Raw genomic sequence first — 16,905 nt, forward strand, 5'->3', positions numbered from 1 at the left:
AATGCAATATGGCAATAGATAGATATTCGCATTTTTGCGAGACTGCACAGATAAGTAGGTGACAGGTAGGTGTGTTGCCTACTTGCTTAAATGAAGGGACCAAATAAATCCCCGAAAGAGGGCAGATTGAGGTCTCATATTTTAAACATAATCTCCTGAGCAAACCATAGGATAAAAACATGTCACGTCCCGACCTTGGAGAGCGCGACCAGCGCTCAATCGAGGTATCCTAGTCAAGCAAGCCTACTTGATACGTTCGACCAGACATTACCCATGATTAATGCGAAAATGAATATCACAAGTTAGACAACGAAAGAGTAACATGTACAATACCCATTTCATTACCATGTAACTTTGTTTACGATTACCCTAAATATTACAATTTCCTAGTTTGAAAGTGGAAACATGTTTGACAAATACAACATTTCTAGTTTGACTTTCCCAAATCAAAATGCAACTCACACTGTGTCTACGGAGCCTCTAATTGATACAAAAGAGTAGTATGATAGTGTCGGGGCCAAGGCCTCGGCTATACCTCAAAATATAATGCACAAGCAGCAAAAGACACAAGATATTGATAGGAAGCGGGGTTCACCAAGTCATCTGAGGAGAGGGTGTACTGCTATCAATGATCGATGTCGCCTACTATGGAACTACCTGTATCCATTAAAGAGGCAACATTCCAGGAAAAAGGGACGTTAGTACATATGGAATAGTACTAGCATGTAATACTAAACACCCTCTCAATGAATAGAGAAACAACACAAAAGGAGAGAAACATGAGATCAATGAGAAAACCAAATAATAATAAGATACCAAGTCAAGTGTGAGGTAAACCTTCAAGTAAAAATCAATATTTTAGGTCAAAAGATCTTTAGCACCGATACACCATCGTGCTTATAGTATGTAGTCCGATCTCTGCCTGATCGGCTAAGCCGTCTCACCCCAAAATATGAGGCTTGACATAGAACACAATACCACCACTTGCACAGCATGGCATCTGATCTCTACCCGATCGACTAAGCCGTCTCACCACAATGTTGTGTGGGTCGACATGGTCTTTGCTAGCTCTCAACTCAACTCATCCCAATTAAGGGAAATAATCTCAATATAACATAGTGGGGATTTATCCCTCAGTCAATACCTACAACAGCACGTGTAGTTTCAGGCTTGGATATTTATGACTCAGCCTTCCTCGGTAATCTAACGATACTCCTAAAAGCATTTATCATAAAAAGGATCATATACTTTTCATAGCCTTCCATACTTTCTTTCATTTTCGGTGACACTCTGGGATCATATGTAAATCATCACTTTTGGCACAACGGCCGCATTTCACAATTTATACTTTCATTCTTTCATTAACTTCCAAGGATCATCTTAAAACATTTAAGGATGTTTGAAACATTGAGAAAAATCATATTCTCATCTCATAAGCATGTAAGAATTCGAAACACATTGGGGATAAGCATAAAAGAGGAGCATAGCATTATACAATCGGGATATGAATCAGACTATAGGCATTTGGACCAGCTAACCATAGAAGAAGACAGTAATGACAGAAATAGGATCTTGATCAACCCATAATCAAAGTTTACGAGAATTTCGAGGAATCCGATTCTACTGAAAGAGTTTAGTCAACATGCCTCAGTTGATTTTTCCTTAGAATTACTACAACATTCTGAAACTTGTAGCGACTTCAATCTATTAGAGATATGACAAAATTACACCATAATTAGGAAGAAGTACATAGGTCCAACTCATTTAAGTATTTCATCAAATACTAGGTGTGCAATTTGACTATAAGGTTCTCTTATAGGATTTCCTTCACCCCACAACAAATATCAACAAACAATTCATCCCGGGTAATTCAACAACCTCCAAGACCCCTATACCGATACATGCATGCCATATCTTTTAATCCTCGGCCTACTAGACCTGTAACAAACTTGCATGGAAGATTGAGAACAAAAACTTACCCGGATAGGTAGTGGTCTAGTGAGTGATTTCCCTTGAATCTTCAAATTTGGGACAAGAATTGATGAGCAAAGTGGTTGGGGCTCCTTCATCCCTCTCTAAATACTCCCCACTATCTAAAACAACTGTTGAGTCTAGCCAAAATAACCCCCAACGTCTTTTTATGAAAATGGATCAAGTAAAATTTCTCAACATTTAACCCCCCCCCCCCAACGGGGTCTGCGATTGCAGACAGGACCGCAAAACAGATATGCGGTCTGCGAAAGGGACCGCAAAATGGTCCCCAAAAACTGGGCTATTCTGATCCAGTCTACGGTTGTTCTGTGATCCGCAGAACAGTTATATGGTCGCATAACACACTACAGCATCTCCCTTCGGAATATTCTCATGATGGTTCAGCGACGGTAGTGCGGCCCGCGAAATGATTAGCGGTCGCACAATGGACCGCAAAATGACCTCCAAAAATTGAGTTTTCTTTTGTTTCGTCCAGCGGCGGATCTACGGTCCGCGAAGCAGTTCTACGGTCGCATAATGCACCACAGAAACGCCATGATCTGCCAAGAATTTTTCCACCAACTCCACAGTGCTTTTCACAACCCAAAAGTCTGTACCGCAGCGAGTTTGCGACTACAAAAATTTTCTATGCCCTTCTAACATATTACTCAACCTCAGCACCACAAAAAGGTCAAATTCTTAGTGAAATTTGATGGGGCATTACAAAACCTCTACAACTCCTCCCCAAAAATCCCACACAAACCCTAGGTGAATTTAGATAGTGATTCTAGCTCCAAAAAATCCTGACAACTTGCTAGTCTCCCTTTCTCTTTCTTTTTGTTGTGTTGGGGGACTGATTTTGGATAGAGAGGGACTAGGTTTCGTAAGTTCAACTCAATTCAAGATAAGTTTATGCTTCTCTTTCCCTTATCCAAGCTTCTACGAGTTATAGCTCGATCGTAAAGACTAGAACTTGTAAATTTCGAAAGAATAGTATGCTATTTGTTATTGCGTCACTGTTGGCTAGTTGTGAACTAATTTTTAAGTTACATTCATGGCGGGTTTATATGAGATGGTTAATTGAGAATGGCTAAAACACACTAATTCCTATTTCCCAATTCTTTGTGGTATATAGTATTAAATACTAGTAATATTTTTTTTAAAAACGGTACAAATAGAAGTGGACCAAGTGACCCCCAAAATTTTGGATCGCCCCATACATTTGCTAACCGCTAGGGTTTCGAAACCTCGACAACTCTACAGTTCTAGTTGCTCTGGTAAAAAGCCTAAATAAATATAATTTGAACAATCGTGTGGCAAATTCCTTAATCAAGAAAAAAAAAACATACGTGTACTCAATAAACAACTAAAAATGTAATGACACATTAAATTAGCTTACTTCATAAATCGAGTTTACTCGGCACATCCATGACCATGAGGCTATCTTATTTGGTCCCTTTTCTACCATTGATGCAATCAACTCTGCCACTATGCTACAACTGCACTCTAGACTAAAGATGTCCTTGAATAGCGTAAAGCTAATTCTCTTTCTTTCTGTTCCTTAAAAGAGGGCACTAAAATCGGGTGATTAATGTATGATGAAACTGTATGAAAACGAAGGATAAGAAGTATGCTTCCTCCGTCTCATTTTATATAATGATTGTTTTTCCAGAGTTAAAAATATTAACTTTTGAAACATGTGATTTAAGAAAAAGCCATAACCTTTTTTTGACTAAGGGGAAAAATGTCATAAAATGGAACAAAAGGAGCAGTAAATTTCTAAACCAAGATATGCTACCGAAGGACTGCCTCTGTTGATGGATTGTTGCCACTCTAACGAATTATACCAGAGAGTGGCATGTGAACCGATACTAATTGAAATTTGGATCCTGACATATCTACTGGTTCTTTGTGTAGGCGTCTAAAGCGTTATTAAACTAAAGACACCTTGAAAAGATATAAACTACAATATAAAGCCATGTAATTTAGACAGACTAAACAAGAAAGAAAGAAAATAGGGCACATATAGAATAAATGTCTTTGGTATAACCCAATTCTTATACAATGAGCTCATCTTCAAGATAATTGTACTCAAATGTGAACTCCTGCTTGATCCTCTGGCACCTGAGAAATAGCACAGAAATGATTTCAAAGTCATGAAAATCAGTTGCAGACATATTTGCTTATGCCAAATTTAATCAATGGAGGATTATAAAGTAACCAAGATGCCAAGTCCAATAGATATTCTGTTAATCTCTTTCATTCAATTTTTCCTTCATCGGGGTGGAACCATGGAAGTAGGGGTGGGATGGGGGAGGGAATTAGCCTTCAAACCACAGCAACATTCGCAGATTACATATCTCAAAAAGGAAATGTGCAGAGCAAGGCAGGTATACATATCTCCATGAATATATGGACACTTTTTGGGATGAAAGATATTACCCTCCCTTTCTCTCCTTATCCCTTCATTTCACTCCTCAAAAACTTAATCCAAGCAAAATATTATATTCACGCCTCCATTCTCCTTCCCTTTCCTTCAATCCAAAAGATATTTAGAGTAGCTCCGCAACAGAAAATAGGAAAGATAACCACATGAAACACGATCACCAAAAGGAAACAGGAGATATATTTGAGAAAAAGGAAAGGAGAAAAGAAGCAAGCTTTTCTGGAAGAGTTAATGGATGCCAGTGATTAGGAGCAGAAAAGAATAATGGTTAAAACCAAAAAGGAGAAAAACTATAAGACTCATGCAGCTCCATGAATCAGCAATGTCTTTAGTCTTTACAATAGGAAGCTCCAAAAAATGATCTTATTATACAGAGCAATACAGCCTTGCTTTGGAATGGCTTCCCCAAGGTAAAAGAAAAGAATACATCAAGGGTATAAAAAACCAGACCCCAGAAATTAATAAAAACTTCCTGGTTAAAATTTCATCTGGATTCTTTGCCATTAAGAAGATGGAGGAGGACCGAATATGTGGAAAGAAACATGAAGAAAAATAAAATGAAGATCAGCTATAGGCAGGGAACTAAGTATCAGGTTTGGGAAAGGGGTGGAATACAAAAGCACATTCTTAAAGTCTAAGATTGCACACCGCATCCATGCTTGAGAAAGGCTCCTAGGTTCCATCTATTCCCTTTCAAGTATCAAGGGAGCAAAAGATAGTATGTTCTTTATATTAAAGCTTCCTTCCCTCTATTTCATTCCTTAAATATACCAAACGAATAATTTAACATCTTACATTCGTCCAAACTACCAAACCAAATGTAGACGGTAGAATGGGCTTGTTATTTACAATTCCCATGAAAGTCGGTCACCAAATATCTTTCTGGATTTGGGTGGAGTCAGCCACTCAAATATCAAAAGAAAACATTTTGAAATGCAGTATGCAAATTGAAGAAAGTATAATCTGGTAGCATACCATCCATGTTGCTCGTCATTGGCAATGTGGAAATCAAAGTACACATATGTCCCCTGTTCAAAGTCATCAGTCGCAACAGTAGGCTCCTCATGCCGCTGAAACCATGTGTTATATTTTCTGTGATACCTCCAAGACTGTTTCTTCAACTCCTTAGCAGCCAGATACTGCTGATAAGTATTCTGCAAAGAGGGTTATAAAAGAACAAGGATAAATATAATCTCTAAGATTGACCAAGGGCATTAGAACCAACAGAAATTGCAGTGCACCTGTTGGTAGTAAAATGCAAAGAACAGAGTGTCAGTGCCGTAGTTATCAGCTCCAAGTCTTTCCCAGAAGGCAGGATTGTTGACAATGGGTGCCTGTACTTGGGGATAGCTTGGAGGGGTAACTGCAGGGTGCCTCTGTAGCAACAGCAAAAGATAAGTTCATATTAGTTTCTTTTCCAAGTAGCACAGGGGATGAAGTATTAAGCTTACCGGTGTATAGCTCTTTGCACGTTCAGAATCTTTGGGTTGAGGAAGTTTGTAAAAGGCAGATTCAAGCATCTGCAAGTTGTATAATTGGTCATGCATTCCTCCAGAATTTGCAGTGGATGCACTCAGGTTATCACCAATTGCTCCAAGGTCAGCAACACTCCTTCGACCAATAACCCCAAGACTTCCAGATGGCTGACTGGATTGCAAAGGTTGCCCAGGAGATAAATCTATATCCCTTGGTCTTGGGGATGGTTCAGCAATAGAGCCATTGACTCCTCCCTGCATCTAAGAATTTGTTATAAGTGACTAACAGACTACTAATTTGACCTTTAGAAAGATTGAAAAAAAAAGTAAAAATTGTATAAATAAACAAGAAGAAATTATGAAAATGGGTACATCGTATTGACATTATTCAGATTAAAGAGTAATTAAGGTCTTGGCATGTAACGTGAAAAAAGAATTAAAAGGAAAAGGAGAAATAACGAACTACTTTGGACAAGAACTCCAACAAACTTCATCAGTAATCCTAGTACCAACTTAGAAATTTAAACATTCCAGAAATGCTGTTTGCAGGTACGAATAATAGACAAAACAATTTTGAGGACAAGTCACCAAAAGCCTGGTAATGCTCATCTATGCTAAGTTGCTCGTACACGGTTGCGGGTGTCCGACACGGGTGCGGATCTAGAGGTTGGATCCTTCAAGATGTAAACTCTAAGATTCGGGAATACGGATCCTAGTATAGATACGGGTTTGGGGGATCTGGCAAAAAATAATTCAAAAAAATATAAATATAAAATATCTTTGAATTATGAGAAATTTTGTGAAATAATTACGTATAGCTTGTAAAGTGTGAATTTATTTTTTATTCTCAAGTTGTAGATAAGTAAAGGATTGATTTCATAGATAATGTCATGTTATTTTCTTCAAATTTACCCTAGTTTTGATTCTGATTTCGGTAATCAAATTGTATCACGTCCCAAATTTTTCCGTCCGGCATGGTCAAAATACCCAAAATTGTTGACCAAATCCGGTATGGATCCCATACCCACACCCATACTAGTGTTCACGGGTGCGGTACCTAAACTGTCATGTCAGAGCAACTTAGCATCTATGGGCCCAATCAGAAGTTCCCACTAGACAATGGTCTTGCAAACCTCACCACCCCCTGTTCAATAAGTAACTCAAAAATAGTTCAAACTTGCCATAGCCGTTGCAGTAGGAATTTAAACGAAGTCATATTTAGGAAGGCAAATTTCACACTAAGATTTTTAAGGCTCGCAAAAACACTTCAACCAAAATACGGCAATTCTTAAAAAATGCTCTTGGGCACTTCCCCGAGATTTCTCTCTTTCCGACTTCCTAGGAATGCAGAGCAACCACTTCCGGTGTCCTTCCATCGAAATTCTTTTAGTGTTTTAGAGCTCAGTTTTCACCCACTATGATTACTGTTTATATTATTATTATTATTATTATTATTCTTTTGTAAGATCTCATCTGCAGTCTCATTCTCATGGAGGAAGACAGAATTTATTTGAACGCAGGTTTCAAATCGTTTGACATCACCAGATGGACTTCTAGAATAGATATATGGTATGATTGGGTGGAAAGAAGTCGTCACATGATGAGAAAGACAACAATGAGCAAAAAGATTATGGAATGAATTTGCAGTATTCTCAAAGAGGCTCTGAAAGATGAACGAAATTTGGTTAGGAGATGGAAAACCAAGGAGTAACGAACAGAATACATATGCACCAGAAAGTTCAATAATTATGGAAGATATATGAGTATTCTCTCACTGTTGGGCAATGAAAGATCAATTATTATAATTCCCGAGCTAGCATTGAATGCGGGGTGGAAAGATATAGCTTTAAAGATAGAATTAAATGCTCCGTCAACTAAGCAATGCAGAACCTTTAAAGAGGACTAGTTGTTTGCTAAAGTAGTAAGAGAAAGTAAGTGGCAATCTAATACTCTTCGAGAAAGCTGCTATCAATGCTAACAAAGGAGATACCATTATCATGGAGCTATCTGGAATGAAGGATATTGATTTAATCAAAAGATGCATAACAGGGTATTTCGGGGAAGAAGTAACAGAGAGACCATCCTTACCCTTATCAGACATCATGAGATGGACCTCTGCTACCTGGAAAGCTGCTTTGGGGGTGAACATGTACCAGATGGCCGGAAACATGTTTCTATTTGAATTTATTTGAATTTCCGAATAGGAGTATGACAGAACAAATTCTTCAAAAAGAATGGAGATGGAAAAACTTTAAGATGCATCTCGATTGGTGGAACCATATTGCAGGCTATATCTCTAATTCCCATTCTGATTAAACCACTTGGATTAGAGCTTTGGGATCCCACTACATCTATGGTCGCGTAAGATATTCAGTGAAGTAGGAAACTTGTGCGGCGGATGGATTTCTGCAGAGGAAGAGACAGTCCTAAAGAACCACCTCAAGTGGGCTAGGATCCAGATATCAGTAGTTTGTCGGTGATCAACTAGCGAGGTTGTTATTGAGAGAGATGGTATCAAGTTCTTTATTCCAATTTGGGTGGAGAGAAAGACTCGAGTTGAACTGGGATCGTCGGAGCTGAAGGAGATTCCCGAAGAATCCGGAGATCCTAAGCTGTCAAAGGACCGATGGGCTAAAACAACCTATGTGAAAGAGATGGGTCAATTCAGCCCTGTAGTTTCACGTGATATAGGCAAGGATCGCGTGAGATACCTAAGTGAAAAGCCAGCTGTCACAATTTTACAAAAAACGAGGAAGGCACGTGCAAAGGAGACGAGGGTTTCAGAAGATTTAAGCACAAGTTTGGGCCACTCTATTGGGCCCAATGCTTAAGATTCTGTGAATACCACTTATGGGCCAGATTTTGCAGCCCGGGTCATTTTTAATGACTTATAAAAGAAGCCCAATGAAGATGAAAGACTTGATCCTTTCTTTGAAGACTTAAAGGCAACATCTGAAGTGGAACAACAGAGATGCACAATAAATCATTCCGATTCATTAACATTAGAGGCATAAAAGGAAGAAACGAAAAATACTACAACTTCAGAACCTGGGAAACTGCCAACTGAAACGGATGGCGAAGATGAAGACATGCAAGCAGAGAAAAACATAAACTCCATGGCAATAATCAAGATCGGAGAATATTCGAAAGTAAAGTGTCTTTGTGGAATGACAACGGGTTAGGACAAGGAACCCTGAAGGGTTTCTTCCCTGACATTCATGAAATAAATCAGCAACAACAAGCAGTTTTAGCAGAGGTTTGGACTGCCCGGGGATGGAATCTCACTTTTAGGAGAATGCTAAATGATTGGGAGATTGACAGATTGACCGAGTTCTATAGGGTCTTGGGACAGTTCTCTGGAATCAATACAAACCAAGACCTTATCATGTGGCAACGGAATGGGCAAGGAAAGTTCTCAGTTAGAAGTGCGTACAAAGAATACAACCTTGCAAACAATCAAATCGGATGTTGGCCATGGAAGATGATATGGAAAGTCAAAATTTCATACAAGGTCGCTTGCTTCACATGGTTATTGGCAAAAGGTGCAGTCCTAACACAAGATAACTTAACAAAAAGAGGATTTCAAATGTGCTCTAGGTGCTACTTATGTGGGGAGCAGGCAGAGACAATCAACCATTTTTTTTGCATTGCAAGTTCACTATTCAGATATGGAGGATCTTCATTAGTCTACGGGGAATTCCATGGGCAATGCCGGGAAGAATCCTTGATATTCTAACTAGCTGGAATAAAGGGGATTTCTTTCGAGAGACAAAGAGAGAGGGAGAATTGTCCCAGCTTGTATTTGGTGGTCAGTATGGGAAGAGAGAAACCAAAGATGCTTTGAAGGAAAGTGCAACAATATCCAGAAGATAAAGATGAAATGTGTAGCTCTGTTTTATTTTTGGTGTAAAGGAAAACTTTTGGAGGATCATGAATCCATCTTAGATGCCCTAGGTTCATTGTAAGAAGAACTAGGAGGAACAGTGTCCTTTTTTGTGTGTAGTTTTGTATGGACACTTAACACTGTAATTATGGGTGACTTCACATTTTCAGTGAAGTCTTTATATTAATATACAAATTGTTACCTTCTCAAAAAGAAAAATTCTGGTGGCGATAATAGTGCAATTGAGAAGAATCAGGCCATGACCACTCACCAAGAAGGTTCAGATATTGACGAATGGGTAGTGGAGGATGTTGAACCCTTACAACAACAGAATTTTCTACTTGAAAAGGAGATGAATGTGGCACTTTGTGTTCATCAAAATTTGATAAAATTGGGGAAAATGTTTGGGGTTGATTTCCAGGGTCATGAAAAGAAGCTCTTGAACTATTAATGCAAATCGACAGCTGTAGAAAGGCTAGAAGAATGGAGGCAGAAGGTGACTATTAAGAGGTGTAGATACAAAGGTATTCAAGAATTGAAGGGGCTAACTTCTTTTGATGCTATCAAGAGTGATAGCACAAGGAAGGCAAAAAGTGGTGTATTGACTGAATTATAAAGTTGAAGTTAATCTTATGGGATGTAAGGGGTTTAAATGATTGGGAAAAAAATAAAATTAGTGAAGAGTCTACTGTCAAATTGGAATGCTGATATTCTACGTTTTCAGGAGACAAAACTGAAAGGGGAAGTAAGAGATCTAGTTAATCAGATATATGGAGGGAGATGGATAAGATTTGCATGTCTGAAAGCTAGTGGTACTAGGGGGCATCTTAATGCTATGGGATAGTAGAATATGGCAAGGGGAGGTGTTACAGGTTGGAGCATACACCTTAACTCGCAAATTTGTGGCTATTTTGCAAAATTTTGAATGTCACATAAAGGCTCCAAATTGTAATTACGAAAGGAGGCATGTTTGGAGGGAAATAGGCGCAGTTAGAGGTTTGATGGATGGTCCTTGGGCTATTTGTGTTGATTTCAATGTCACCGGGTTTCCTTCCGAGAAAAGGAATTGTACAAGGAGATCCAGAGCTATGGTGGAGTTCTCAGATTTTATAGAGGATATGAATTTGATTGACTTACAATTGGAAAGGGGTACCTTTACATGGTTCAAAGGGATAATCATGCCAATGCTTCTAGAACTGATAGAATTCTAACTTCTAAAGAGTGGGATGATAGCTTCTGAAACATCAAGAAAGCTCTTCTTCAAAGGATAGTATCAGACCATGCTCCTGTATCGCAACATTGTGGCTCCTGGGAACAAGCCAAAACATATTTAAAGTTGATAACTGGTGGCTAGAGACTAAAGGCTTTGTAGACAGAGTTAGTGAATAGTGGACCTCTTTTGAGTTTTCTGGGAAACCAGATTACATCCTAGCTTGTAAACTCAAGGCACTCAAGGGTAAAATTGAGGAACGGAGCAGAAGCAGTCGAAGAAATTTGGGTCTACAAAAGGCCAACCTACTTAGCCAATTGACAGCCATGGACTCTCGACAACACACTAGAGTTTTGACAGAGGATGAATCAGTAAAGAAGGCCGCTCTTCTTATGGAATATGAAGAACACATTAAAAATGAAGAAATAGCATGGAGACAGAGGTTTAGCACTCTTTGGCTTAAAGAAGGTGATAGGAATACTAGCTTCTTTCACAAAGTAGCTAATGCACATAAAAGAAGCAACAACATCGACCAGATTTTATACACAGAACGAAGAATGGAGGCCTGCTAGTAATTTTGTCAATCGCCCAGCTATAACTGAAGAAGAGAGGGAGTCGTTGCAAGGAAATTTTGATGAACCAGAGGTACTTGGCTGCCTGAAGATGTGTGCCATGGACAAAGCCCCTGGTCCTGATGGTTATACAATGGGATTCTTTATCAAATGTTGGGTTGTGGTGAAGCATGACATTATGGAAGCTTTCTATAATTTATCACATGGAATTTTTGAGAAAAGTTTCAATGCAACTTATTTAGCCTTGATTCCTAAGAAAGCAGGAGCGGAGGAGCTGAGAGACTGTAGGCCTATAAGCTTAATAGGCAGTGTATACAAACTATTCTGAAAAGTTCAAACAAAACGACTCATAAGGGTGATAGATAAGTCGATGGATTCTCAACAGATGGCTTTTATCAAAGGAAGACAGATAATGGATGCTACTTTAATTGCTAATGAAGCTGTGGAAGTTTCCAGGAATTCTTTGTAAATTGGATATTGAAAAGGCGTATGACCATCTCAACGGGAAGTTCTTGCTGAGGATTTTAGCAAGAATGGGCTTTAGGAAAAAATGGATCAAATGGATAGAACATTGCATTTCTACTGTCAAATTTTCCATTCTCATAAATGGATCACCTGAAGGTTTTTTCCCTGCTTACAGAGGTTTAAGACAGGGAGATCCATTGTCTCCTTTTCTTTTCATCTTAGCTATGGAAGGTCTGAATAACATGGCCAAGTCAGCAAAAGTCAATGGGTTGATTAAGGGGCTTGAGGTTGCTAGAAATGAAAACATCAACTTGGAAGTAACACATCTGCAGTATGTTGATGATACCTTAATTTTTTGCAACAATGTGATCGAAAAATGTGAAAAGAAACTGTCCAGGTAAATATCCCAAAATTTGTCCCTTCGGGGTAGACTTACCCATATAAATTCAGTCTTAGATGCACTCCCAACTTATTTGATGTCTCTCTTTCCCATTCCTCTTGCGGTTATTCAGAGACTTTGACAAACTCAAAAGGAATTTCTTGTGGCAAGGAGAAAAAGAAAAAAGGGTCATAAATTTGATCAAATGGAAATCTCTTATTGTTGGTAAAAATCATTGCGGCTTAGGTATTAGGAATCTAAAGATACAAAACAAGGCTCTCAAGATGAAATGGCTATGGAGGTACTGCCAAGAGCCTCCAACATATTGGGGAAGTGTGATCAAAGCTAAATATGACGAGGAAGGAAAGTGGATGTCTAAGGAAGTGAACACTACATATAGAGTCAGCCTTTGGAGATCCATAAGGAACCTTTGGCCAGTATTGAAGAGTAATTCATCTATTAAGTTGCAGAATGGGGAAAAAACTTCCTTTTGGAAAGATAACTAGCTGGGAGATGGTTGTTTAATGGAACTCTTCCTTGATATACATGGCTTGGTTCTTAATCATCAGAAGACAGAAGACAGTAGCTGAAACATAGTCACCTCAAGGTTGGGATCTAATATTCAGAAGAGGCCTTGAATGACTGGGAGATGACCAGGTTGATTGAATTCTATAAGAAGCTAGAAGAGTTCAAAGGCATACAGAATGGAGTAGACCGGTTATGGTGGCAGGGACACAATAGGGGCATCTACAAGGTGAACGCAGCATATAGCCATATAAGACCTTGAACTAACCCAATCAGCAGATAGCCAATTGGCCATGGAAGCATATTTGGAAAGTCAAGATCCCATACATGATAGCCTGTTTCACTTGGCTACTAGCAAAAGAGGTGGTTTTAATCAATGACAATCTCATTAGGAGAGGGAAAGGAATAGGAGAGCTTTTGAAAGGACCAAGAGTGATTTTATACATGTGAGGACTGAGGAGTAATCTCGTGTCCAGCTACTTTTTGGTTCACCAGTTCTTATTTGTACAAATAAGTAGGTGACTTTTGTAGAGAACCATCTTTTTGGTGTAGCTTTCTCTATTTTTTGGTGTACTACTTGTATACGGGAATTCCCCCGACATTAATAAAATTATTTATGTTATCAAAAAAGAAAGAGGGATGACATTCTCATGTAGTAATATTGACCATTCAGAAAAATGTCTTTATCTGAGTAAAGGATTTCATTGAGCAGATAGAAAAACCTTGACTCCTGCAAAAAACAATTCGCGCTTTACAACTGTATTGAAGATTAGCTAACCGCCGGGAAGAACGGCTTCCTTGTAGTTCCAAGCGCCTTGAATACTACATGGGTTATTCTCCTTTTCTCAAGCAATGTAATTTTTAATATGGTCAATTGAGTCAGTGCTCTTTAAGATAACCTCCTTAGCATCAAATCCCTGACATACTTCATCTTAGCAATCCTAATTGCTTATCTAATCTCAAGTCATTAACCATACCCTTTAGCAATACCCAAATTGCTTGTCTAGTCTCAAGCCAAAGATTTCGAGGAGTAAAGGAGAGAGAGAGAGAGAGAGAGAGAGAGAGAGAGAGATTCGAATTAGATAGTAAAAGAGACCAGAATCCTCAACTTCCTATCAATCACTTGAAGTTCCTACTCTAAATCCACAATCATATTCGTCCTTTTATTTTCTAATCCACCCCACGGAAGAAGCTTAATTTTAAGAGAATACTCAGCCTCCTGAATCTACCTTTTTGCCTCCAACGATTACCTTAACACCTTGAAGCATCCCTTCAAAGCCATCCAATAGAAAGATGGACCCATGGAGCCAAACCAGTTCTTCTGACTCATTCAGCACTAAACTATTTTTGCCTAGTGATTCCAAAAATACCTCCTCCAGAACTCCACATTTTACTCAGGCTCTTCAATCAAACTTGAGTAGTATCCAGTTAATATATCACACAACCACATGCTCTCATGTAAAGTGAATAATAGGCTTCTAAGATATGTCACTGTAAATCACTAATAAAAAATAATTTGGCGCAACATTAAAAATACAGTAAGTTAAGAATCAACATGCCATAAACTAAAACGAACGATTAATGAGATAAAGTAAATGAACTTAATATTGGAAGTCAGATCAGTTAATGGCATTCAACTCACTGGGGTATCTAGTCCATATGAAGCCTTCATATCATCTTCATTCAAAAGATTTTTCCCGGGCCCAGGATTTGCAGCAGAATCTGTAGAAGAATCTTCAGGCAAAGTCTGTTGTTGCTGCAAGTCTTCAACTTTTGAGTGGCCTGCATCTGCAACCATTGTATTTATAAAAGCATAAGCATCCATGCAATCAAAGAGTATTGTAGGACAATCTTTTGCTTCAATATGCTACAGAAAATACCACTATAATTTCTTTTTTAATTTTTTTTTCTTTCAGCTGTCCATTAGGTACACTAGACCATTATCACAAGTCGAGCTATCTCCTCTAATACATAATCTAACTCAAACTATAATTTTCTGGACAATAAGACCATTACGATAGGTCCTCCCTCCTCGCAGTCCCATTCGTACTTCATCTGAAAGACTGAAACTAACAATAATTCTATTCTCCTAATAGGCAAAGCCAAATAAATTGGAAAAAGGGTGACAAGTCCAAAAGTTAAAGACAACAGCAGCAAAAAATTGAGACTGGGATTTAAGATCCACAAGAAAAAAGAAAACGGAGATGAGCAAATCAATAATCTCAATGCAAGTGTTGGTGGCATTGTCACCCAATAGGTGATGACGGAGGTAACAACATTGTCTAATCCATATTTAAAGAGCACCTTGTGTTTATCTTATGATTTGTATGGCGTGGTGAAATAACTAACGTTTATCTAATGAATCCTGGAACTTGATCTATAGTGGAAGGTGAGGTATGTCTACATACTGCTATGACGCAATTTGCTCAAAAGAAAGTGAGCTCAAAGCATCTTGAATCCTATTACTAGTTCCAAACAACAACAACAAAAAACCCAGTATAATCTCACTAGTGGGGTCTGGGGAGCGTGATGTGTACGCAGCCTTCCCCCTACTTTGAGAAGGTAGGGAGACAGTTTCCAATAGACCTCGACTCAAGTAAAGATTAAAAAAGAAAAGAAGATTAACAACAAGCTGTAACAAAAGCAAGATAATAAGAAAATCGAAGCGAAAGAAATAATAGGTAGAAACCTAAGAATAAGAAAATACAAGACTAATAGTAATACTACTGGTATGGAGAAGAAAAATGTTCGACCACCTACTAACCTTCTAATTCTTGACCTCCACACCCTCCTACCAAGGGTCATGTCCTTGATAAGCTGGAGCAGTGTCATGTCCTGCCTATCACTTCTCCCCAATATTTATTTGGCCTACTTCTACCTCTCCTCAGACCTACCAAATCTATTATTTGTCAAGAAAATTACCAGTTCTTGAATTTATATAGCAAATGAGATGAATGGATGATGAGAAAGGCAATTTTGTCAGTGTGGTTAACAGGAACAAGTGGCGATAGCTCCACAGTAAATGGAGATGTATCAGGATTAGCCTTATAAGGGTAAATTTAGGTAGAGCATTAACTATTTCTCTAACTATCTGCCCATAGGAATTTTACAGAATTCTCATAAATCCAATCACAGTTAAAAGTCACAGGTGCCTCCACATACCTAAACCTAAATCCATAAAAGAAACTAAAAGAGGAAGAAAAAGACTTGTGAGTTCCTGAAGTCAAAGGCTCACAGAAATTTTATTGTTAAGACCAACATATATTGGAGGTTGGGGAGGAAACTTTTGCTTCCAAGTCCTGTTAATGTCTGCATGATTGTTGAAGTCAGCATCTCATGCAGGGATATTTCATTTCTGCCACCTCCATGTACTTCATGTACATATACTTGAGTTCAGGATACACTGATAAACCCAAAAACTAAAATTTATCCATACTACCAACAAAGTTACAATGCCCTAAATAAATTCTCATGACACTTGGCCATTCATTAAAGATTAAACCCAAAACTGTTAAAGTCATTATCACCTATGTTAAGAAAATTGACGTTGGGCCTAACTCAACCCCAAAAGCTAGCACCTGAAACGAAGATTGCACAAGACCATATTTTCCCCTGCCAATGTGGGTCACTTAATAGTTAACAACCTGCCGCATGCCCAGGACTGAATATTTGGATCGTGGACAACATAACATGGGTTACCATCATTGGGTAGACCAAGAACTGAGATGGTCCGCATTTATTTTTGATAAGAAAAGGGGCCCTGGGCTACCTCAACCCAAATTGCTAGCTCATGGGGGGGGGGGGGTGCTCAAAACCATATGAGGAGACAACAATTCATACACTCAAACAACAAGGAACACTTAATAACCTACTAATATTTTTAAGTTTTTTCCTCAGAATTTTCTAAAAGCCATTTTATTCACTTCAAATAAATTTTAGCAATTTATTCATTAGGAGTGATAGTTTTTAAACATAAACA

At 38.5% G+C, this 16,905-nt stretch overlaps 1 protein-coding gene across 3 annotated transcripts in view; it reads right to left on the minus strand.

The window, feature by feature from the left end:
• Positions 1-3,843: 3,843 nt before the first annotated feature.
• Positions 3,844-16,905, minus strand: part of LOC104238492 (uncharacterized) — a 36,519-nt gene continuing 23,457 nt past the window's right edge. For 2 of the 3 annotated variants that reach the window (XM_070170737.1, XM_009792857.2), the window contains 5 exons: positions 14,569-14,714; positions 5,869-6,153; positions 5,659-5,793; positions 5,393-5,571; positions 3,844-4,095 (listed from right to left, as the gene is read on the minus strand). In XM_070170737.1, coding sequence (XP_070026838.1) covers positions 4,029-4,095; positions 5,393-5,571; positions 5,659-5,793; positions 5,869-6,153; positions 14,569-14,714 — 812 coding nt within the window. In that variant the 3' untranslated portion in view covers positions 3,844-4,028. The remainder of the gene's footprint in view (positions 4,096-5,392; positions 5,572-5,658; positions 5,794-5,868; positions 6,154-14,568; positions 14,715-16,905) is intronic. The other variant, XM_070170736.1, reaches the window with a different exon arrangement.

Source organism: Nicotiana sylvestris, chromosome 3 (genome assembly GCF_000393655.2).
Source record: "Nicotiana sylvestris chromosome 3, ASM39365v2, whole genome shotgun sequence".
Taxonomy (NCBI): Eukaryota; Viridiplantae; Streptophyta; class Magnoliopsida; order Solanales; family Solanaceae; genus Nicotiana; species Nicotiana sylvestris.